We start from the raw sequence: 26,066 nt of genomic DNA, 5'->3' as shown, positions 1-26,066 counted from the left end.
CGTACTCGCTTTGATATCACTTGTTGGGTTAAAATAGATTGACCATAGTTAATTAATTCAATTACCCAAGTTGATTAATTAGATCAAATTACATGCAAATCGTGGAGGCATCAACAAATCACCAAATAACTAATATGTAGTAGAAAATAAATAAATCGATGATTTGTTGACAAATGGGAAAAACCTCTTGTAAGGCAAAAACCCTATTAGGTGAATTTAAGGTCATCACTCCCAAGAATCCACTAATCAATAATCAAGTGGTTACAAGTATGAGGAATCTTATCACTACCTTTGTTTATCCCAAAATACTAACCTACAGTTGAACATTCGCTTTAATACCCAATTGAACTTGATCTTGCAGCAGACTTTTTTGCTTTGCACAAATCGTCAATCCATGACTAACTCCTTTGCATAGATCCTAGTATGTGAATGACTAGCAACTTGATTGATTGTTGTTGGATGCAAAGTTCTTCACTTCATAAATGATGCAGATCAGGAAGTACCTAGTTACAAAACCCTAAGGTGTACAAATGCAGTTCTAGGCCTCTATTTTAGTACTTGATGACTTTTAAAATAAGTCTTATATATGACTAGGGTTGTAGAGAGAGAAACCCTAATCATTCAAGTCATCATGTGCTAAATTTTAGATCTGAGAATTCTAAAATCGTAATTCTAGATAGATTGAACTTGTGTCAAGCTTCTTCAATTATCCTCGATAGTAGCTAGTATCGAGCTAGTGTCAAGATTTAGTGAACCAGCTTTTTTTCACTTATTTCTTGGATCAACTTTCATGTCTTTAACAATACCACTTGATATGTTTGGACTACATACTTCTTGATACAAGTGCATTGTTTTGAAGGATTAACCAATTACATATAATATATGACCCTAACATGTTGTATGATTTTGTATTCTTATTGGTTTATTATAAATGTTACTGATTCATTTAAAAAAAAAAATTAAAATTAAAAAATTGTGCCTCCAAAGATATTAGTGAAACTACTATAATTGGAACACACGCAACAATGAGTGATAATTATGTAAATCAAAACTTGTTTTCCTTTCTAAGATCTCTCTGATATGTGAACTTTTATTGATTACAACAATTTTTTCCCCATTTGCTATACTGCACATAGTGTTGAATAGCCAGGACCCCCGAAATAGAAATGGGTTCCAAAGCCTCCAACTGTATTATTTGCTACTTCTACATTATAGCAAAATGGTCTTGTTGCATATGCATGCAGACTTCGAACCTGCACGTATATGAACTTGCCACTGTAGTTATCCATATATTCAATATTTCGAAAATAACTTGCTTTTCCATAGCCTTCATTTCCGAAATGGCCACTCCCCATTTGAGTCCTTGTGTGATGACCATTCGGATTCGTGTTGTAAACCTCTCCACCCCAAACAATTCTGGTTGCAGTACTCGCTAAATAATGGAAGATGGAGCCAGGCCAATATCCAAGTATCTGATCTTGCACATGTAACCACCAATTCCTTTTCCTCTGAAGTATATAACAAGTACAAGAATTTAGCAAGCAAGACATGTACACAGAATTTTATCGACTACTAAAACTACCCTAGGCAATGTCAGTTTTGCTTGGCAATGATTGCAATTATAAAATGGCTGAGAATGAAAAAGGTTTTTACTAAGACTATATTCTTCTGAAAGATAATAATATATCATATTAAAGCCCTCCATTAGAATCTTAGTACACCATATTTTTTAAAAGGTCCTGTTAACAGATACCCTTAGGGCAATTATAAACAAACAATTTTTGAAAATTTTTGACACAACTTCTATAGAAAACAGAAAAAATTATCAAAACATTAATTTTTTTTTTCTATAAAAATTTTTCTAAAATGGTTCACTAACATTCCCTTAGTGCATCCACTAACATTTCACTTTTTCATATAATGGAACATCTAATCTCATATACAAAATCATTCCTAACTTATTAAACACTAAAAATCCCATCTGAGAATTCAGTGAAGTATACCCCTTGTTGTGAGTGCAAAACACTATCAATTCTCTCCTTTTTATTGGATTAAAAAAAAAATAAATAAATAAATCTCTGTACTCTTTCTTCTCACCATAGCCAAATCCTTGAGACATGTTCATCCCCAATCACAATCACCACTATCCTTGAGAGTTGTGAGTGAATTGATGTTTTGGGAATCATTAGCGCACTTCCATTTCAGCCATCGTGGCTTTAAGATGCAACCGGTGCTTGTTTGTGAATTTGAACTGCTCATGTAATATGCTTTATATGCTTCTTATGTTATGTTTATTATTTATGCTTAGTTGTCGAACCAAGGATAAAAAGTGACATAATAGTAAAATTGGAATTTTTTTTTTTTTAGAAAGTAGTAAAATTGGAATTTGAGTTCTACAAAATAACCTAAATTAATTAGGTAATCTCGCATAAATATCAACACATATAAATATATCTTTTAATAATGAGCATAGTTATCATATTTCATATTTAGATTAAAAAAAAAAAAAAGGGCACCATCGCACATCTTTAGTGTGATGGTCACTCTAGAACGGAGTTTCACATATATGCACATTTAGATTAGATTAGAGTAGAATTTTTATCTTTTGTATCTCAAAAAAGAAAAAAAAAAAATCAAAGAGGGCTGACAATTATATTATATTAGCATTTCCGTTCATGGCATTGATGATAAACTATTTATTTTTGTAATTGTTGTCTTGGTATTTTTTTAATGGATTAGAATAATTTTTAAAGGAAATAAATATGTCTGTTACCTTGTATATGGTTATCCCTATTTCGAATTGCTGCGCAGAGTATCTAGAAACAGGTTTTATGGGAGAACCAAGAGCAAATTTGTGGTTTATTTGCACGAAACCTGGACATTCAAGATTGTAGCAACCCTTACTTTTGTAGCCATCTCCCTTAATTATAGGAACAAGAATAAGTTAGTTCAAGAAACACTTGCACCAAATATTTTAGTTATGTAAATGGTAAATGTAATTGTCTTGATTTATAGTGCAAATTTAAATATATTTTGGAAGGGAATAAGTAAATTAACTTACAGTCCAAAATATGAACAACCTTGTTTTTCTGTCAGGATAATCTACCTGCAACCATGAAATGAGATATTTATCAATTTATTACATCTACCTTAAATTTCAATTTTCAAAATTTATATCAATATTCTTTGTTTTAAAATTTCCTTTTTAATTTCACATGCTATGTGGGGTTCTTGTGAAGCAGATGAGAACAGTTAGGAGGTGTTTGGATGGCCTGTTTGCATAACTCAATTTTCTGTTTCCATAACTCATAACTCAAAAATAGTGGGACTCATAGTGAAAAATCCGTTTGGCACCACCATCACTCTGTTTTCATAACTTTATTTCCATCACTCAATTCTCTGATTTTTTAGTGATGAGTTATGGAAACTGAAAACGCATTTTAGTTATTTTCAGTTTCCATAACTTATAACTCAATGACATTTTTGTAATTAAACACACATGAGGACCCACTAGTCATAACTCAGATGCACCTTTTGACCAATCTACCATTTTTTTTTCCTGGGTTTGGTCTCGGGTGTTCTTGCTTTCTTTTTTTTTCTCCTTTCTTCTCTTGGGTTCAGTCTTCGGTGTTCTTGCTTTTTTTTTTTTTTTTTTCCCTTCTTCTTTCACTGGGTTCGAGTTTCTGGGTTCTTTTTTCTTCTTCTTCTTCTTTCACTGGGTTCAAGTGATCTGGGTTTTTTATTTTATTTTTTTTTTCAGACACAAGTATGGGGCCCACAAATAGTATGAAAACTATTGAGTGATAGTGCCAAATGGGTGTAATATTTTAAAGTGATGAGTGATGAGTGACGGAAATTGAGTCATGAAAAATATGCATCCAAACATGGCCTTACTCACTCATTATGCTTCTTATTTAATATATTTTAATTTATTAATATTTAATAATTGTAAAGAAAACTTTATCATTAGAAACTTACCTTCCATCCAGCTTCAACAGTGTTTACTTCTTTATCAGGGCCAGCTGTAACCCATATTTGAGCAAGACTAAAGTCTCCATTACTGTAAACGACAGGGTTCCATACGTTTAATATTGCACGTCCTCCATAGAATGTACCACCCTCAATATCAACAGTGGCAAACTATTCAAAATATTATTCGTATATGTCAGCAAGAGAAATTTTTATTTATAAATGAAATTAAAACAAAAAAAAAAAAAAATACAGTGTGACATTATTATATATGTAAAAATATCATTTCATTTGATAAATTAATGAATATACCTCATTATGATTGTCATTATTAATGCTTTGATTAAGCTGTGTTCTACGTGGTATCCATTTGACACCACGACCATGAGGGTGTTCATCTTGTTGTTCTCGTCTTATGGGGATTGTTCCTTTTGGGCATTGTCCATTTTTATGCCAATCTTGAATCAGCTCTGCTTGAGAGGAATTCATTTTCACACCACCAGGGATTGAGCTGGGTTTCATCTGTTTAACCAAATTCAGATTACTGGTTTTGGCTACACATATATTTTTCGGTTTTTTATTTTTTAATAATCAAACCCTCATAAAAAATTTTTAATTTTTTTTTAGGAATATATGTAATGTAAAAATAATAATAAATGAATAAATAAATAAGAGGAAAACTGCATGTTAAATTATGTTTTCAACCCATGATTACTTGACTACCTAGGTAATGGCAGAGTCAGAATTTAAGTTTAGAAGGGGCAAAATTTATAAGCAATCCATACGGGCATAAACACAAAAAAATAACATTAGTATAATACTGTATTTTTCTATTAGGGATTCATTTACACATGAATAATTTTTTAATTAAAAATTTCATTTACAATTCTCATAAAAGATTTTAGTAGTTGGAAAACTCAAGTACAACTCATATGAATGTGATATTGTAATATTTTAAAAACGAAATTATGAACATACATACACTTGAAAATTCAAAGTTTAACATGAAAAAAATATTAAGCTTTAAAATTTATTATATAATTAACTTTACATTTTATTGTTTACACAAATTTTATTAGCGAAGAATAAATTACTACATTAGAAATTTGTGGAGATTCTTTTATCATTTTTATCGGGCAATAATAATATTATTTTCAATCTTTCCAATTAAAACTTGTGTTTCTTAATTGTTCTTATATATATATATATGTGTGTGTATTTTGAGCTTTAAAACACATTGGTAGATTATTAATGATTTTATTTTTCTTCCATATTTAATGTAGTTTCCATAAATAAATAAAAAACAATAGTCCAATGTTTATTTTATAAATGAAAAAGAAATACGTAAAGCAAATCCATGCATGAAACAAAACAAGAAAATAAATGGATATAAAAAAAATACCCTGTCATGTTTACCTAATAAAATCCTCTATTATGAAAATAAAAAAAAATAATAATAAAGATACAAAAATTAAGATGGGCCAGCAATATGGAGGGGAGCGAATAAATTGATAAAAGGACAAAAACCTTGAAACTCACACAACAGTAATTAAGCTTAAGCTCTATTTCCTGATATTCCTGTTATTTAGTCGGTGTAGGCATATGATTGGAGGTAGCAAACTCATGACATATAAGTAAATAAAATTTAGGTGGGCCAAGGATGGCAATTGCCCCCCCCCCCCCCCCCCCCAACCCCCCAACCCTTCAACCTGCCCTAGCTCTGCCCCTGTACCTAGGGATTCATGTACTAGGGTTCCAGAACGTATGGAAGACATATTTTATAGTCATCATTAAAGTGATAGAGATACAAACATAACTGGAATTGTTGCGATGTTTGTGCGCCTAGAGTATAGCTCATTTGGTTCTATTATAGGTAGGTACTTCGGAATTGGGTTGTAGGGTAAGATTCTTTGTACTTTTAACCACTTTTTCTTATAAATGGATTTTTCAGAATAGTGACTTGGAATTCACCTAGTAGGGTTTTGTCTTTGAGGGTTTTCTCTATCCTAATCAAATCACCAAGTCAAACATATTTTCCACTGCACTCTAATTTAGTTTGTTGATTTAATTATGCCTTCATGATTTGCATGTAATTTTACTAATTAATCAACTTGGGTACTTGGAATAATTAATTGGGTTCAATCTAGAAACCATTACCAAAACTATAAATTTTATATTCTTCTCTTTTCCTCAATAGAAGACCATTATTTTATTTTATTTTATTTTTTTTGGAGAAGAAGTAGACCATTACTTGAAAATTAAAATGACCCTCCCGAAAATAACTATAATACTATGAATGGTAGGAGATGAATAAATGAACAATAATTAGGTACATAAATGAATTAAAATACAAAAAAACTAAATTGAAAATCAAAAAAAGAAACCTGTATAGTGTGATTTTTGAGAAGTGGATGATCAAAAGCAGGTACTTGGGTACTTGGAATAATTAATTGGGTTCAATCTAGAAGCCATTACCAAAACTATAAATTTTATATTCTTCTCTTTTCCTCAATAGAAGACCATTATTTTGTTTCCCCCTCAAAAAAAAAGAAAAGAAAAAAAGACCAATATTTTTTAATTTTTATTTTTTTTTGGAGAAGAAGTAGACCATTACTTGAAAATTAAAATGACCCTCCCGAAAATAAATATAATACTATGAATGGTAGGAGATGAATAAATGAACAATAATAAGGTACAAAAATGAATTAAGATACAAAACAACTAAATTGATAATCAAAAAAAGAAACCTGTATGGTGTGATTTTTCAGAAGTGGATGATCAAAAGCAGGTTGTTGATAAATATCAACACAATCAATTATATCACCATCCTCACCCTGTATAAATTCACAAAAACCATCAAGCATGGCATTTCAATATATATATATATATATATATAATATCATTTTGATTAAAATAAAAGGAAAAGAAAAATGCTTTTAGTAATCATTATAACCTCAATGGTTTTAATGGTTCCTTTTCGCTTAACTAAGACATTATTTTTCATATTCTCAATCTTTCTTCCACAAACAAATGTATCGCCTAACACATAAGATGAAGCAAACAAGAAAAACAATAAACATTCGAGTTTATTGTTATTAACGTAAGCCATGGAGAAACAAAGCCGCAAAAGTCACTTATTTTTTAATAACACAAATATTTTACAATTTTGTCGAACTGCGTACTTCTTGAAATGAACCATGTATTCTAAACATATATGATATGTAGCATTCGTTCCCTTCAATATCAGATATTTGTATATATGTCAATGCACTAATTAATTGTAATAAGTTAATTAGATAATAAAATATTTATTGCTATATATTAATTAGTTAATTAATTGTAATATGTTAATTAGGTAATACATTTATTGCCATATTTTAATTTTTCTATAAATGGTGAACAAATAGTTTATAGAAAGAGAAATGATATGTCTACAAAATTTTTACAACAAATCCTAAGTGGCAAGTTGTTACTAGTTGTTATTGTTGGGGTAAAAAAGTAATTTAGCGTTAGTTTGAAATTTGAACCAATAACAACTAAACACTTATGATTTGTTGTAAAAATATTGTAGACATAGCATTTCTCAAGTTTATTGTTATTAATGTAAGCCATGAAGAAACAAAGCTGCAAAAGTCACTTATTTTTTTAATAACACAAATCTTTTACAATTTTGTTGAACTACGTATTTCTTGAAAAGAACCATGTATTCACTCTCTTTTTTTTATTTTTTTTATACAATATAGAATTCTACGCTAACCTAATCTAAATGTATATGTGTTTAAAGATCCCTCTTAGAAACTTGAATCCTGGCCCTTACCCCCCACACCCCACAAGCACTTATACCATGTATTCTAAACATATATATAGCATTCCTTCCCATCAATACCAAATATTCGTATATATGTCAATGCATTAATTAATTTTAATAAGTTAATTAGGTAATAAAACATTTATTGCTATATATTAATTAGTTAATAAATTGTAATATGTTAATTAGGTAATACATTTAATGCCATATTTTAATTTTTCTATAAATGGTGAATTAACAGTTTATAGAAAGAGAAATGAAATGTCTCCAATATTTTTACAACAAATCCTAAGTGGCAACTTGTAACTAGTTGTTATTGTTGGGGTAAAAAAGTAATCTTAGCGTTATTTTGAAATTTGAACCAATAACAACTTACCACCTGTGATTTGTTGTAAAAATATTGTAAATATAGCATCTCTTAAGTTTATTGTTATTAACGTAAGCCATGGAGAAACAAAGCTACAAAAGTCACTTATTTTTTTAATAACACAAATCTTTTACAATTTTTTCAAACAACGTATTTATTGAAAAGAACCATGTATTCTTTTATACAAGATAGAATTCTACTCTAACATAATCTAAGTGTATATGTATGTGAAACTCCCTCCTGAAGATTTGAACCCTTGCCCTTGCCCTCCACACCCCACAAGCACTTATACCATGTATTCTAAACATATATATATATAGCATTCCTTCCCTTCAATATCAGATATTTGTATATAGGTCAATGCATTAATTAATGGTAATAAGGTAATTAGGTAATAAAACATTTATTGCTATATATTAATTAGTTAATTAATTGTAATATGTTAATTAGGTATTACCTTTATTGCCATATTTTAATTTTTCTATAAATGGTGAACTAATAGTTTATACAAAGAGAAATGATATGTCTACAACATTTTTACAACAAATTCTAAGTAGCAAGTTGTTACTAGTTGTTACTAGTTGTTATTGTTGGGGTAAAAAAGTAATTTTAATGTTAGTTTGAAATTTGAACCAATAACAATTAATCACCTGTAATTTGTTGTAAAAATATTGTAAAAAAATTGTACACGTAACATCTCTCATGTTTATTGTTATTAACGTAAGCCATGGAGAAACAAAGCTGTAAAAGTTACTTATTTTTTTAATAACACAAATCTTTTACAATTTTCTAGAACTACGTATTTCTTGAAAAGAACCATGTATTTTTTTTTTTTTTTTTACAAGATAGAATTTTACTCTAACCTAATCTAAGTGTATATGTGTGTGAAGCTCCCTCCTAGAGACTTGTACCCCGACCCTTGCCCCCCACATCCCACAAGCACTTATACCATGTATTCTAAACAGATATATAACATACCTTCCCTTCAATATAAGATATTTGTATATATGCCAATGCATTAATTAATTGTAATAAGTTAATTAGGTAATAAAACATTTATCGCTATAGATTAATAAGTTAATTAGGTAATACATTTATTGCCATATTTTAATTTTTCTATAAATGGTGAACTAATAGTCTATAGAAAGAGAAATGATATGTCTACAACATTTTTATAACAAATCATATGTGGTAAGTTGTTACTAGCTGTTATTGTTGAGGTTAAAAAGTAATCTTAACGTTAGTTTGAAATTTGAACTAATAAGAACTAATCACTTGTGATTTGTTGTAAAAATGTTGTAAAAATATTGTAGACGAAGTATCTCTCAAGTTTATTGTTATTAACGTAATCCATGGAGAAACAAAGTTGCAAGAGTCACTTATTTCTTTAATAACACAAATCTTTTACAATTTTGTCAAACTACGTATTTCCTATAAAAAACCATGTGTTTTTTTTGTTTTTTTTTTTTTTTTTTTTGGATACAAGATAGAATTCTACTCTAGCCTAATCTAAATTTATATATGTGTGAAGCTCCCTCCTTGAGACTTGAACCACGACCCTTGCCCCCCACACCCCACAAGCACTTATACCATGTATTCTAAACATATATATAGCATTCCTTCCCTTCAATATCAGATATTTGTATATATGTCAATGCATTAATTAATTGTAATAAGTTAATTAGGTAATAAAACATTTATTGCTATACATTAATTAGTTAATTAATTGTAATATGTTAATTCGGTAATACATTTATTGCCACATTTTAATTTTTCTATAAATGGTGAACTAATAGTTTATAGAAAGAGAAATGATATATCTACAATATTTTTACAACAAATCCTAAGTGGCAAGTTGTTACTGGTTGTTATTGTTGGGGTAAAAAAGTAATCTTAGGGTCAGTTTGAAATTTGAACCAATAACAACTAACCACTTGTGATTTGTTGTAAAAATATTGTGGACGATGCATCTCTCAAGTTTATTGATATTAATGTAAGCCATGGAGAAACAAAGCTGCAAAAGTCACTTATTTTTTTAATAAAACAAATCTTTTATAGTTTTGTCGAACTACGTATTTCTTGGAAAGAACCATGATTTGTTTTTTTTTTTTTTTTTTTACAAGATAGAATTCTACTTTAACTTAATCTAACTGTATATGTGTGTGAAACTCCCTCCTTGAGACTTGTACTCCGGCCCTTGCCCCCCACATCCGACAAGCACTTATACCTTGTATTCTAAACAGATATATAGCATTCCTTCCCTTCAATATTAGATATGTGTATATATGTCAATGCATTAATTAATTGTAATAAATTAATTAGGTAATAAAACATTTATTGCTATATATTAATTAGTTAATTAATTGTAATATGTTAATTAGGTAATACATTTATTGCCATATTTTAATTTTTCTATTAATGGTGAACTAATAGTTTATACAAAGAGAAATTATATGTCTACAACATTTTTACAATAAATTCTAAATGGCAAGTAGTTACTAGTTGTTATTGTTGGCGTAAAAAAGTAATCTTAGCGTTAGTTTGAAATTTGAACCAATAACAAATAACCACCTGTAATTTGTTGTAAAAATGTTGTAAAAATATTGTTGACGTAGCATCTCTCAAGCTTATTGTCATTAATGTAAGTCATGGAGAAACAAAGCTGCAAAAGTCACTTATTTTTTTAATAACACAAATCTTTTACAATTTTGTCGAACTACGTATTTCTTGAGAAGAACCATTTTTTTATTTTATTTTATTATAAAAGATAGAATTCTACTCTAGCCTAATCTAAGTGTATATGTGCATGAAACTCCCTCCTGGAGACTTGAATCCCGACCCTTGCCCCCCACATCCCACAAACTCTTATACCATGTATTCCAAACATATATATAGCATTCCTTCCCTTCAATATCAGATATTTGTATATATGTCAATGCATTAATTAATTGTAATAAGTTAATTAGGTAATAAAACATTTATTGCTATATATTAATTAGTTAATTAATTGTAATATGTTAATTAGGTAATACATTTATTGCCATATTTTAATTTTTCTGTAAATGGTGAACTAATAGTTTATAGAAAGAGAAATGATATGTCTACAACATTTTTACAACAAATCCTAAGTGGTAAGTTGTTACTGGTTGTTATTATTGGGGTAAAAAAGTAATCTTAGCATTAGTTTGAAATTTGAACCAATAACAACTAACCACTTGTGATTTGTTGTAAAAATGTTGTAAAAATATTATAGACGAAGCATCGTCATGTTTATTGTTATCAACGTAAGCCATGGGGAAACAAAGCTGCCAAAGTCACTTATTTTTTTAATAACAAATCTTTTATAATTTTGTCGAACTACGTATTTCTTGAAAAGAACCATGTATTATTATTATTATTTTTTTTTTATACAAGATAGAATTCTACTATAACCTAATCTAAGTGTATATGTGTGTAAAACTCCCTGCTAGAGACTTGAACCCCGGCCCTTACCCCCCACATCCCACAAGTACTTATACCATGTATTCTAAGCATATATATAACATTCCTTCCCTTCAATATCAGATATTTGTATATATGTCAATGCATTAATTAATTGTAATAAGTTAATTAGGTATTAAAACATTTATTGCTATATATTAATTAGTTAATTAATTGTAATATGTTAATTAGGTAATACATTTATTGCCATATTTTAATTTTTCTATAAATGGTGAACTAATAGTTTATACAAAGAGAAATGATATGTCTACAACATTTTTACAACAAATCCTATGTGGCAAGTTGTTACTAGTTGTTATTGTTGGGGTAAAAAAGTAATCTTAGCATTAGTTTGAAATTTGAACCAATAACAACTAACCACCTGTGATTTGTTATAAAAATATTGTAGACGTAGCATCTCTCAAGTTTATTGTTATTAACGTAAGCCATGGAGAAACAAAGCTGCAAAAGTCACGTATTTTTTTAATAACACAAATCTTTTACAATTTTGTCGAGCTACATATTTCTTGAAAAGAACCATGTATTTTTTTTTTATTTTATACAAGATAGAATTCTACTCTAGCCTAATCTAAGTGTATATGTGAGTGAAGCTCCCTCGTAGAGACTTGAACCCCAGCCCTTGCTCCCCACACTCCACAAGCACTGATACCATATATTCTAAACATATATATAGCATTCCTTCCCTTCAATATCATATATTTGTATATATGTCAATGCATTAATTAATTGTAATAAGTTAATTAGGTAATAAAACATTTATTGCTATATATTAATTAGTTAATTAATTGTAATATGTTAATTTAGTAATACATTTATTGCCATATTTTAGTTTTTCTATAAATAGTGAACTAATAGTTTATACAAAGAGAAATGATATGTCTATAACATTTTTACAACAAATCCTAAGTGGTAAGTTATTACTAGTTGTTATTATTGGGGTAAAAAATTAATCTTAGCGTTAGTTTGGAATTTGAACCAATAACAACTAACAACCTGTGATTTGTTGTAAAAATGTTATAGACGTAACATCTCTCTAATAGAAAAGGATCTTATATGATTATTTCATAAAATTTTATATAATAATACTTATTCTCTAAAAGACAAATTTTGACAAAAATCTTGGATGGAGCCTAAGGGTACAATTCCACTCAATATCTTCTTATTAGATATGAATTCTGACAAGTCTGTCATTCGATTATATTTTCTACTTATATCATCTATGCTTGTAATCTAGAATATTAAAGATCAATAATCATGTAATCAATCACATGTTTAAATTTCAAACTTTTGTTGTCTAAAATTATGCAAACAAATTAATGTATAGATCGAATTGATTAGATGACATGTGTTGAGAGTATAAAGAATATGCAATCCAATTGTGAAATTTTCAAAAGGACAAAATCTACCAACGAAATTCGTTATAGCCTAAGGTTATAATCTTACTCAATATCTTTTTGTTGAAAGAGAATTTCGTCAAATTCACTATTGGATTACATCTTATTCTTACATCCTTCATACTTGCAAAATTTCTAAAAATTAAAGATAAATAGCTATATTATCAATAAATTGTTTAAATTATAGGTTGATGTAGTTTAAAATTATGAATAAAATAAAAGCTTATAGATCATATAGTAAATAATATCCAATTGACACAAAATTTGACATGTGTATTAAGAGCGTAAAGAACATGCAATTCAACAATTAGATTTTCAAAATATGTTGACTAAGATCATAACCAATTTTGTAACTAAATTTTGTACTTTTCAAAATATGTAATAATATTAATTTTTTAGTCGAATTGTAGCCTTAAGGTACAAACAAGTTTGTATACAAACTTTTATCAAAAACAAAAAACAAAAATTTGTAGCCAAACTTTTTTCTTTTCCAAAAGGGGAAAAAATAAGAACAAATTTTAATTGGTTATAACCAATGGTTACAATTTCCAATAAAAAATTAAGACGACTACATATTTGGAAAATCTAACATTTAATTGCATGTTCTTTATGTTTTTAACACGCATATCAAATTTTGTGTTAATTTGATATTATTTACTATTTAATCTATAAATTTACTTTTTATGTATAATTTAATTTTAGACTATAAAAACTTGAAATTAAAACATTTGATTGATGACATAGCTACTAATCTTTAATCTATGAAAACAAGCATGAGGACATAAGAAGAAAATGTAATCCATTGGTTAATTTCTTAAAATTCATATCCAATAAAAAAAAAAAAAAAAAAAAACATTGGGTGAAGTTGTAAATAATTGCTACAACGAAGTTTATAACTATGCTTTGTAAAAAAAAGAATTAAAAAAAATGATATTTTTCCTCAAATTTAGTTGTTTTGGCAAAAACCAAATAAAAAAAAATTAATTACACACGTATTAAAAAAAAATTTGTATACTTAATTTAATTGAAAATTCAAATATTTACATGTGTGAATTAACAATTTACAATATCTATTGCTGGATTATTGCATTTTCTTTTCATATTCTCTATGCTTACAAATTTTCAAGATGATCAATATTTAATCACTATATCATCTATCAAATGTTTATATTTTAAGTTTTCATAATTTAAATTATGCATAAAATATAAGTTTATAGATTGAATAGTAAATAACTTCCAATCAATACGAAATTAGAAATTTTTGTTAAGAACATAGAAAATATATAATCTAATGGTGCAATTTTCAAAATATTGATCAAGTCAAAAGTTTTTATAGCTCAAACATTTATTGCCTATATTTTCATGTATACCAAATATTTATGTAAATGAGTTTTATGATTATTTTATAAGATTTCTATGAGGAACCATTTATTTGAAATATAATATTATTTTTCAAATTGAGTTGCTTTAGAAATAATTAAAATAAAGAACAACAAAAGATAAAAGAAGTTTTAATTATATTAAATATAGTATAAATGATAAACTTTTTATGAGAATTTTTTTTATGAATAATTTGTAAAAGGATTATATTAAAGATGATTGTCCACTTAAATTTATGGAGTTAATTAAATCTTTGTTAATTATGAATCAGTTGGTTCGTATACTTCATTATAAGTGAAGCTTTTTATTTTTATTTTTGAGTAAACAGTAATATGTTTTAGAATACACACGAAAATAGTAATATTAGTGTTTTAAACCGGATTTATAATACATTATTTTAACCAGAATACAACTTATTATCATAAGAATCATCCATGGGAGTGATGGGACTATATATTTCTTAAAGCAATGTATAGAATTGCTTTCAGATGTTTTTTTAATTTTTTATTTAACTAGGTTTTAACAAGAGTTTCTCAAAAAAAAAAAAAAACAAAAAAAAAGGGTTTTAACAAGAGATGCATTATCTTTGACTGCTCTAAAATATATTCTTCGATATATAACGAGATCTAGACTACTTAGAACCAGGTATTGAGGCTTAGTCTATAAAGTTAAGGCTTGGGCGACAGAGATGAACTAAGAAGGTGACAAACATGAATGAGAGTATTCTAGCTTGAACCCCTGCACTTCTACATGATCTCCACCATGAATGAACGAACTCAGCTGCGCAAAACTTGCAACTTTGGCAATTCAGTTAACTCATTGACACAAGGTGACAAACTGTGTGGTTTCAATGAAATTTGGCTCACAAATAAGGTTCTTCCATATTTAATCAACATTGATGGGATTTTCTGTTTTTGTCTATCATGTGAAGGCTCTCTAGATCTGATTTGTATAGCTGTCTTCTTAAATAGAAAGCTATAGCCAAATTTTGGCAGAATAGCAAGTTGTAAAAGGAACTAATAAGAAGGATGTCGAAGGAAGAATTGAGAACTGAAGTTTCCAAAGATCAAACCTAGTGCTGCTTCGTTGGCTTAATGGTAGAAGGAAGAGTGTTTATCAGTTCAGTTAACCTAATGAGGCTTCTATTAGATTACTTTTCTTCTGGTTCCAGTAGCAGTTCCTACTGCTTTGTTTTGGTTCTTCTCGGTGAATTTTTTTGCTGTAGTACGGATTTTGTGTTCTTCTTGGTTTGTTTATGAAAGTTACTGATTCATTGAATAGAAAATAAAATAAAATAAAATGTTAAAAAATTGTACCTCCAAGGATATATGCCATTGAAAATACAATTGAACCACGCACAACAATAAAAACAAACGTTTTCGCCATTCTGAGATCTCCAATGTAGGAATTATTATTGTTATCACAATGATTTTTATATTTTATTTTTTTTCCCGCTTGCTAATTTACACATTGTGTAGAATATCCCTAGGATCCCCGAAATAGAAATGGGTTCCTCCAGTAGTATCATCTACTACTACTACGTTATAGCAAGATGGTCTAGTCGCATATGTTACCAGACTTTGAGCCTCCACTTCTATGAACTTGTCATTGTTATCAACAAGTCCAATATTTCGAGAGAAAAAAATAAATAAATAAATAAAATTGCTTCTGTATTGCCTCCATTGTCAAAATGGCCACTCCCCATTTGAGTCCTTGTGGAATGACCTTCTCGTTTGGCACTGTAAACCTTCATGTTAGAACTATGTGGTTAATTATTAAATTTTCCATATTCCAATAGCTTATACTGTTGGAACTGTAAGGTTGAATTTATTCAATTATGTGTTTGTTTTATTCTGTGCCAAATTTGCTTGTAATTTAGCAATTAGATACCCTGTATTTAGGTGGGATTTATGTAAAAGTTGTGTGTGTGAGAGTCTGAAGAAAACTCAAGATGTATGCAATCAACTCAAGATGTATGCAATCAAAGGAGTCTCGCGACTGACTCGCGACTGGCAAGTCGTCAAAGTGGCACATGTGTGGAGCATGCAGGGGAACTGAAAGATCACGACAGCTGGAGCACTACAGGACAAAAATTCCAGTTTGGCTAGGTAGTTAGCTCACGACTTAGACTCAGGACTCATTCCAGTTGCGAGGTTGAGTCGCCAGAATGCCCTGTTTGGATGAAAACTGACTTTTGCATTCTTCATACACTCTACTATAAATACCCTTATACCCACGAAATGTAGAGAGCTTTCAAAGAGAATTTTGAAAGAGAAACCCTAGAGAAAATAAGATTGACTCATCCACAATCTTTATCAATTGATTCTCCAAATTCCACTACTCTCACCCTCTCCATTGACATATCCTTGAGAGATACATTTTACCAAATTCTTATCTCACCTTACCTATATCAGTGAAGAGGAATTTTGGTGCTTGGGAAGCAGTTTAGAGAGAACCAATTTATGTGGTTGATGCAATGAGCTTATTGCGGGATTCGGTAAGCTAGAGAAAACAAGGTTTGACGTAACCCTATTGGAGCAAGAAGCTTGGAGAACTTAGATGCACTGGGTAGATTAGGCTTGAAGGGTTTTCTGCTATTCATGTATCCCAACTTCATTCTCTAGTGGATTATTGACCGCTTAGAAGGCGGCGGAGAGGTTTTTCACCGAGTACTTTGGTTTCCTCTTCGATAACACGTCGCCGTGTTATCTTTGTGTTTGCATCTCTATTCCCTTACTCTTTACCCTTTAATTACTGCTGTAGTTGTGATTAATTTTGATTTGGAGTGTTTTACCAATTTTGATTTAGCTTATATTCATCTTTCCGCACATATATTGTTTGTGTATAAGTTTGTGTTGGTTATTTTGTATTTAGGGGTCTAAACGTTCATTAGTGTTTTACACACTATTTGAACTTTCAGGAACAATGGGTAATTTAACATGGTATCAGAGTATAAGATCCTAAGGTCGATCCTATCTCCTCCACTCTACTTCCCATTTAAATTCCCATATGTTGTGAAATTTAAAAGTACTCGCAAGTGTACGAACCATACCGAAATATAGTTTGACAAGAACGAGGTCGAACCCATAGGGACTTGAATGAACGTAGGAAAATTAATTAAACCTTAACCAAATTAATCCTAATCTAGTTTAATAAAAATTGGTTTTTCTGAGATTAAAAAAAAAAAAAAAAAACAACTAAGCAAATAATAAAATTAAGCAAATAGTTAAACTAAGCAAAAGATATAAAGCAATAAAAAGATGTAAACAATCAAGGGAAAGGAATTAAGATTTTGGAATCCGCCTTGTAAGTCAAATCAGCATATATTTATGATCATTAATTTTTCCCAACCACGGCATGATAATCTAGAAATCAATCTTGCCATCTTGGAAAATATCATCATTAAAACTTATGTTTAAAAATCTAAAGCATGTTCTTCTTCGCTTCTTAAGTATAAAACCAAATCATCAATTGTATCCGTAGTCAAAAAAATCACAAGATATATCCAATTTTAAAAATCAAATCATAAATTGTATCCATTGACAGACAAATCACAAACGATATCCAATTTTATAATCAAGAATTAATAAACCAAGCATTCAATTAATTAAGATAAATCCTAAATCTTGAAAAAAACATGATTGAACTCATATCTAGAATCCCATCTTAGTCAATTGATATGAAGTAAGAACAATTTTAATCATTAAAGAATAACAATTGTGGGAAAAATCAAATCACATAAATATTAGCAAACATTAATAGGTCAAGGAATTTAAATTTAGATACTCATAGTAATTGAAATTTAGCTATAAATTTCATCCTCAACCCTTATTATAAATTTAGCTACTCATAGTAATTGAAAGAAAACACAAAAATAAAATACTAAACATTAAACTAGAAAAATAATTAAAACTAACTATCATGGAAGAAAACCAAAAAGTAGCCACAGCCACAGCTCTCTATGCATTCAGCCCTCAGCCCTAGCACTAGCCTCAGCCCCCCTGAATTTCACCCTAAAGAGCCTTTAAATAGGTTAAGGAATTCTATTACAAGTTGAATTCCCGTTTGGAGGAAATCCCAGATTTTTAGGCTTCACTTAACTGATGATTTCGGCCTACTTAATATATGAATTTGGACTTTGGGAAAACTAAAAAGTTGTAGCCCTTTAAGTTAATGTTCCAGCCCAACTTGAATCATCTCGATTGGACATCTGAGCCGAAAGTTATGCTAAAAATACTAACTGATGTGCAGTCTGGAATCCTAATCCGAATTAGACTTTGATTTGATGCAAATTTTCTTTGATTCCTTGCTCCAACGTTCCAGCTCCAATTTCCTTCTTTAACTTCATCATGGCCCTTGTAAAAGTAAAGTCCATTAGCTTTCTTCTTTGCACAAATTCACTTATTTAATTCCATTCTCCTACAAAAAACAAATTCACGCAATAAGATTCAATTAAGCACAAAATTGATTATTAAGCATTATTCGAAAACCAAATATTAAATTCATAAATTACCTCAAAATAAGTATGATAATGCTTTCTAACAATGATATAAATATGCAAAATTAAGCTATTATCAATGCACATCACCATATGTTGGACCTCACCTATTAAAAGGTAATTTAGGTCCGCACGTGAGGGAGAGTGCTAGAAATATTTGGTTAAATAATTAAATTTATCATATTCCAATTACTTAAAATTTTGAGACAATTGGTAATTTAACACTTCATAAGTATTAATCATTCTTTGTCCTGGTAAAAAAAAATTGAAAATCATTGTATGTCATTTTAGTAGTAAGGTAAAAATTGTGAACATTTTTTTAATCTTAGAATGATTGTTTTAGGAAATAAATATATCTATTACCATGTATATATGGCTATCCCTATATCAAATTCCTGTGCAATATATATATATATATATATATATATTTATATATATATAAAACATATCATCTAATACTATATATAAAAACAGAAACTTTTTCATGCAATTAAGGCCGTTGTGACATGTAGAAAAAAAGAGCACTTAAACTCTTGCCACATACAGAATCCAAACTAGAAAAAATCCATACGTTACATACATCCTTTTAGTATTCTTTAAGAAACCGTTTACCATTGGTTGTGAACTTGTGAATAAACATTGATTCGTGCCACACTTACTGTTTCATGTGGGATGTTAAACAACGTACCACTATTATTAAGAAACACAAACCGTGTAAGATCCCAACTGTTAGGTTTTAAATGTTTAGGAATAAATTTTTAGGTTCTAATTTTACGTAAATTGACAAACCGAGAACAAAAACATGTCTAGAATAAGTGTGTTAGACATTACTCAAGTGAGTTCAAGTCAAGTTTCAAGAACAATCAAGTTGCAAAAAGAAGAATTCAGAATCTGCAAGGCTCGACCAATTGAAACCAATCGAAAGTCATTTTTTTGCAGAGTTTAAATCAGGCCCAAAGTCCGCGAAAAAGTTTATGGTTTGTATCCAACACTCCATTATATAAAAGGAAAACCTTAAATATGTTTCAGAAGCTATTGGAAGTCTTGTGAGTTACTCTTGTGAGATTTGTGAGGTTTTTGTAGCCTTCTAACTCAACAAGCCTCTACTAGAAAGAAGATCCATATACAAGAACTAGTGGAGATAAGTTTCTGCATAAAAGATCATACATAATTGATGATTTAAAGCTTTGAGGATAGATTAGGTTAAATCCTCCCCAAGTTTTTTACTTTGAAATTGTTGGTTTCATTGGTTTTCCTGGGTAATCATATCATTTGTCTTCTTTACTTTTCCGCACTTTGTGATATGATTGTTTGAGTTTAACCTAGATTTGAGTGGTAAACCTAAGCAACAACTTAGTTAATTAATTAGGTTAAATAATTTGAGTATGCTGGGGTTTAAATGAACAAACACCAACTTTTTTTTTTTGTAAAAAAAAAAAAAAAAAAATATGTTAGGTCCAATTTTCTTTTGGCTCTCATGTGCCCCACCTATCCCATCATCCCCCACCACTCATTCTCACAAATATCTCTTCCCTCTTGGCTGGCCATCACACTTCTTATTTGTTTTCTTTTCACTTAAACACACACACACACACACACACACACACACACACACTCCTCTTTCACTCCCTCACTCTCCCACCAATACCACTCCACACCATCATCTCCACCATTATTTTCTCGGCAAGATATCATTGGAAAAACTTCTTAGGAACCTTTGCATCTTCACATATTTTATTTGAGGTAAAAATTTCTAATCTTTTTGGTGGGTTTATATGCTTTTGCTAGAGACTTTCTTTATCTAAGCTTTGATAATGATATCCATGTGATTTATGAGTTTTGGAAGTGATATTCATGTGTTTATATGTATGGGTTTTGTCTTGGTGGATTTATTTGATGTGTAGGTTTATAATTTTTACAATGGTGGCTATCTAAGTGGTGAAGATTTGGGGGTTTTGGCTTTTTAATGTGAAGTAGATGGTGAATATAATTTTTGTTGATTATTTGGAGCTAGTTAAATATTCACATTGTTTGTCTTGAAGGATATTATGACTTTAGTGTTATGTGTCTCTTGATGATGTTATATAAATTTTGTGGAACCTACGAATAAAGTGTTTAGGTTTTGATGTTAGAGATAATACCTTGAATGATTTATGAGTATAAATGAGAACCTATGCCTTGTAAATTAAATTGTTGAGAAGCTTTGGAAGTGGAATACATTATTTGTGAGGTTGAATACTAAGCTTGCCTAATTAATTGCCTATTTGGCAATTCCTAATTTGTAACTAGATACAATTTCAAGCTTTATACTTATTGTGATAGGTTTGCTTGATATTGTTTGGGTTCTAGCTAATCTCCTTTGGATCTTGGAGAATTAGGCTTTTTGGGTTAAACACATTTTGGTAAATTATTTGTCAAATTATTGTGAGAGACCTCGAAATTAAGAGGTGTAGAGTCGCCACTTATTTTTATACAAAAATTAAGAAAAACTAAATATAAAATACATGACTGAATTGTTCCATTCATTAATTGAATAAAGAATTACATATTTGAAAAATTACATGGCTTTGGGTCTTAGTTACAATCTACCAAAAATACATGGCTTTTTGTCCTAGTTACATTCTTCCGAAAATAAAAGAAAAGACAAGGCTTAGATCTAGTTAACCAAAGACCTAAATCCGGAGGCTAGGTTACGAAATGAGAAGGTGTTAGGCACCCATTCTTCCCAAACAGAGTTTGGTCTTCTAGACTCTTGTGACCTATGTACCCTTTTTATGCATGCTATTAATGATATGTTGAACATATGAAACCAAAACTAAATCACACAAATTTATTTATGAACGAAATCCTTTCTTTTGAAAAGAACCAAATCTGTTTTGGTCAGTAAAAAAAAATTGATTTTGATTTTTCAAAATACCAAATCTGTTTTGGAGTATGTAGAAAAAAGTGGTTTTTGAAGATAAAAATTCAGATCTGTGTTTATTACATGAAATAAAGTTTTTGATTTGAAAAATATCAGATCCTTGAGAATTGGAGAAAAAGAGAGAAAGCATAGATAGACTTGATTCACCATTGAGATGAGAATAGGTGGGTATGGGTCTCCTCTTCTTCTCTGTGGGTATAAATAGCGTTTGTTGGGTTTTGGTTTAGGGTTCTGATTGGGATGAGTTGTGGGGCGATTGTTGGTTTTGGGTTTGTGAGTTCCAATCGGTGGTGGTGGTGTTTTTGTTGGGTTTGGGTTTGAGTTTGCAAGGTTTGGGTTTTGATCAAAACAATCGTACCTGGGTATTGTTGGTTTGGGTTTGAAGAATTTGCTGGAGTTGGTTGAAGGTTCTGTGTGAAACTCAAGTCTCTTGAGCTTGATTTCAACATGGCTAGATCAAGGAACTCGAATCTGTTGTGCTCGAGTTACTATAGCAAAATCGACTGTAATAGTCTCGAGATGTTGGTTTTCTAAATAGTTTAAAAACTGTATTAAGTAACGAAATTGTTTGCAAAATGTTGTTATTTTTAAAAAAATCCCATGAAAGTTGTATACTTATGCTACAAACAAGTTTGTAGTCAATTAAACTTTGTCATTTTCTAAAAGGAAAAAAAATAAGGACAAAGTTTAGCTACAAACTCTGTTATATCCAATGGCTGCAATTCCTTTTAAAAAATGAATACAGCTACATATTTTCAAAATCTAATAATTAGGTTGCATGTTCTTTATATTTTTAAGACGCATATTAATTTTTGTGTTAATCAGATGTTATTTACTATTCAATCTACAAATTTACATTTAATGTATAACATAATTTTAGACTACAAAACTTGAAATTATAACATCTGATTGATAACATAGCTATTGATCTTTGATCTTACAAAATTTTTCATTAATGAACGACAAAAGAAGAAAAAGTAATCCAATGGTGGATTAATTTCTTAAAATTTACATCTAATAAAAGGATATTGAGTGAAGTTTGTAGCTATACTTTGTCCAAAAAAATAATATGATAATTTTACTCAAGTTCAATTGTTTTGGCAACAATCAAAACAAAAATCACAAAAAAGTAAAAATAAAATTAATTATACACACTTTCAAAAAAAGAAATTTTATACATAAATGAATTGAAAATTGGAATATCTACATGTGTAAATGAAAATTTTTCAAAATCCACAATTGAATTGAATTTTCTTTTTATACTTTCTATGCTTACAAATTCTCAAGATGATCAAAGTATAATCACTATATCATCTATCAAATGTTTATATTTCATGTTTTCATAATTTAAATTATTACGAAATTAGAAATGTGTGTTAAGAACATAGAAAATATGGATTGAATGTGTATAAAATATGAGCTTATGGATTGAATATTAAATAACTTCCGATTTATAAGAAATTAGAAATGCATGTTAAGAACATAGAAAATATGTAATCTAGTGGTGCAATTTTCAAAATATTGATCAAATCAAAAGTATTTAGGTGGTGCATGTATGAAATTAATATTCTAGTAGCCTAATTTTGTGTTATATTATTAAACATAATTGTTAGATTTAGACCCCTGAACAAATAGTGTTTAACCAATTTTAATGCCAAGTTTTTAATCAGATTAATTATACAAGCCTTAGGTTAAAAAAATAATCAAACATATCATGCATAGCAAAAAGTAAATAACACAATGATATGATGACTTAGAAAATCTTATGAAACAACATGTTCCAAAGGAAAAACCTAGGAGGATCAATCCCAAGAAGAGAAGTCCATTATCAAATGATGATTGACAATCAAAATATCAATTTATAGTAAACCTAACCAGAGTTAACAAAATTAGCTCTGAATTCCACAGACTTCTCTGCTATGGATTTGTTTCAACATGAACCTCTAGTACACTTGATAGCAGAAGATTGGGTGGCCACTTGATTCCAATAGTACTAAGAGTGTGAGTGTGATTTCTATTATAAGTATGAAAGAGTAAAAGGTACGAAACCTCTTAGATCTCAAAAGGGTAGCTCTCCAAGTCTCGAAAAACATGAATTATGGTTTTCTTTATATACTTAATGTAGTAGGACTAAAGCCTATGGACTAAAAATAAATTCTGCTGATTCATGCTTTGATCGATCGAAGCTACTAAAAACATACTACTTTAATTTGCAGCTTCCTTTTTTTTGTACTTTTACTTGTAGCATCTTGAGTATTGTTTAATCAAACCTATAAATACTATGGTCTATACCTAGACAAGTTTGTGTTCTCCTGTTTGTCAATTATCCTATACGTATAGAACCTAACATAATGTTAAATGCATATATTTTCTTCTATACCAAATATTTATGTAAATGAGTTTTTATGATTATTTTATAGTAAGATCTATATAAGAAACCATTTATTTAAAATATAAAATTATTGCTCATATATAAGATGAAAGCATTTTTAATGACATTCGATGGAGAACATAAAATGTATATTTTTATAAAGATTTTTTCTTAGAATCATTTTTGAAAGTGTAAGCTCACTTAGTGTATAAAACACTTGTGAATGTTTAGACCTCCAAATACAAATATTTCAAAACAAGCTTATATTCAAACAATGTATGTGCAGAATGATAAATATAAGCTATAACCAAATATACTTTAAGCTATATTTTAATCACAACACAATAGTAATTAAAAGCAAAGAGTAAGGGATAGAGAGAAGCAAACGCAAGATAACACTAGCATGTGGTATTGAAGAGGAAACTGAAAAACTCGGCGAAAAACCTCTGCACTGCCTTCCAAGCAGTAAAATGATCCACTAGAAAATCAGTTGAGATACATGAATAGCAATAGACCATCCAAGCCTAATCTACCCGATGCACCTAAGCTCTCCAAGCTTCTTGATCCAACAGGGTTACGCCTAACCTTGTCTTCTCTAGCTTACCGGATCCCACAATTAGCCCATTGCACCAACCAAAATGAATTGGTTCTTTCTTGAACTGCTTCCCAAACACCAAGAACCTTCTCACCGATCTGAATGTGGTAAGGTAAGGATTTGGCTTAAGATCCTCTCATAAGTATGACAATGGAGAGGGTGAGAGTAGAGGAATTTAGAGAATCAAATGTATAAGACCATGGATGAATTAATCTTGTTGTTCTCTAGGGTTTCTCTCTCAAAATTCTCTCTGGAAGTTCTCTATATTTTGTAGATATAAGGGTATTTATAATAGGGTATGAGAAGGAATGTGAAAAATCATTTTTCAGCAAAAAAGGGTGCACTGGCGAGTCACTCGTGACTTGGATGAGTCGCGAATTCCAATCGCTAGATAACAGAAAGGCCAGTATGCAATTTTTTTCTTGTAGTGATCCAACTTTCCTGACCCTTCAACTTCCTACATGCTTTACACGTGTGACACATTTTGGCGAATCACCACTCGCAAGTCAGTCGTGAGATCCAGTCTTGAGTTGCCTCTTTATTGCACACACTTAATCAATTCTTCACACTCTCTCATACACAACCCTTACATTATTTCCGCCTAAATACAGGGCTTCTAAATGCTAAATTACACTTAAATTTGATGCGGAATAAAGCCAACACATAGTTGAATAAATTCAATTGTCAATGTGACATGAGGTGTTCACAGCTTCTCCCGAAATTGTTTGAGGAATTTTCTTATTGAGTAGCATAACTCTTGCCATTTCTTGAATCACCTGATCCTTCCTTTCAACCACCCCATTTTGTTAAGGAATTTTAGGAGCTGAAAACTCTTTCTTGATCCCATTCTTCTCACAAAAAGATTCAAATCTTGCATTCTCAAACTCCTTGCCATGATCACTTCTTATCTTGACAATTTGTACACCTTTCTCGTTTTGAAGCCTTTTGCAAAGATTCTCCATCTTCTCACATGCTTCCAATTTCACTCTAAGAATTTCCACCCATGTGTATCTTGAGAAATCATCAACAATAACCATAATATACCGCTTTCCTCCTAAGCTTTCTATTCTTGTGGGCCCCATTAAATCAACATGGAGAAGCTCTAAGTAATGTGATGTAGAGATCACATTCACCTTTTGATGATAAGCCTTTGTTTGTTTTCTCATTTGACAAGCACCACAAATGGTCTTCTCCACCTTTCCAAATTTTAGGAGCCCCACAACGGCTTCAAGTTTGGACACTTCCGCCACTTGTTTGAAG

At 29.9% G+C, this 26,066-nt stretch overlaps 1 protein-coding gene across 1 annotated transcript; it reads right to left on the bottom strand.

Annotated features, from left to right (window-relative positions):
- Positions 1–1,121: 1,121 nt before the first annotated feature.
- LOC126727867 (uncharacterized) lies at positions 1,122–7,168 on the bottom strand. The gene is made up of 8 exons (XM_050433774.1): positions 7,132–7,168; positions 6,923–7,008; positions 6,717–6,803; positions 4,282–4,491; positions 3,979–4,140; positions 3,062–3,106; positions 2,774–2,920; positions 1,122–1,508 (listed from the first exon to the last, which is right to left on the bottom strand). The coding sequence occupies exons 1-8, from the start codon at positions 7,166–7,168 to the stop codon at positions 1,122–1,124; spliced, it is 1,161 nt and encodes a 386-aa protein (XP_050289731.1).
- Between the last annotated feature and the right edge of the window lie 18,898 nt (positions 7,169–26,066).

The sequence above is a fragment of the Quercus robur genome, chromosome 5, assembly GCF_932294415.1.
Source record: "Quercus robur chromosome 5, dhQueRobu3.1, whole genome shotgun sequence".
Classification (NCBI taxonomy): Eukaryota; Viridiplantae; Streptophyta; class Magnoliopsida; order Fagales; family Fagaceae; genus Quercus; species Quercus robur.
The sequence above is the reverse complement of the archived record's forward strand: the minus strand, read 5'-3'. Positions and strand labels throughout refer to the sequence as shown.

Excerpts from the sequence above, each read along its gene's own strand:
- LOC126727867 (XM_050433774.1), bottom strand. The coding sequence starts at position 7,168 with ATGGTTCATTTCAAGAAGTACGCAGTTCGACAAAATT. Across the intron at positions 4,492-6,716 it reads TGAAAAATCACACCATACAG|ATGAAACCCAGCTCAATCCC; the intron begins GTTTCTTTTTTT and ends TTGGTTAAACAG. Across the intron at positions 4,141-4,281 it reads ATAATGACAATCATAATGAG|TTTGCCACTGTTGATATTGA; the intron begins GTATATTCATTA and ends TATTTTGAATAG.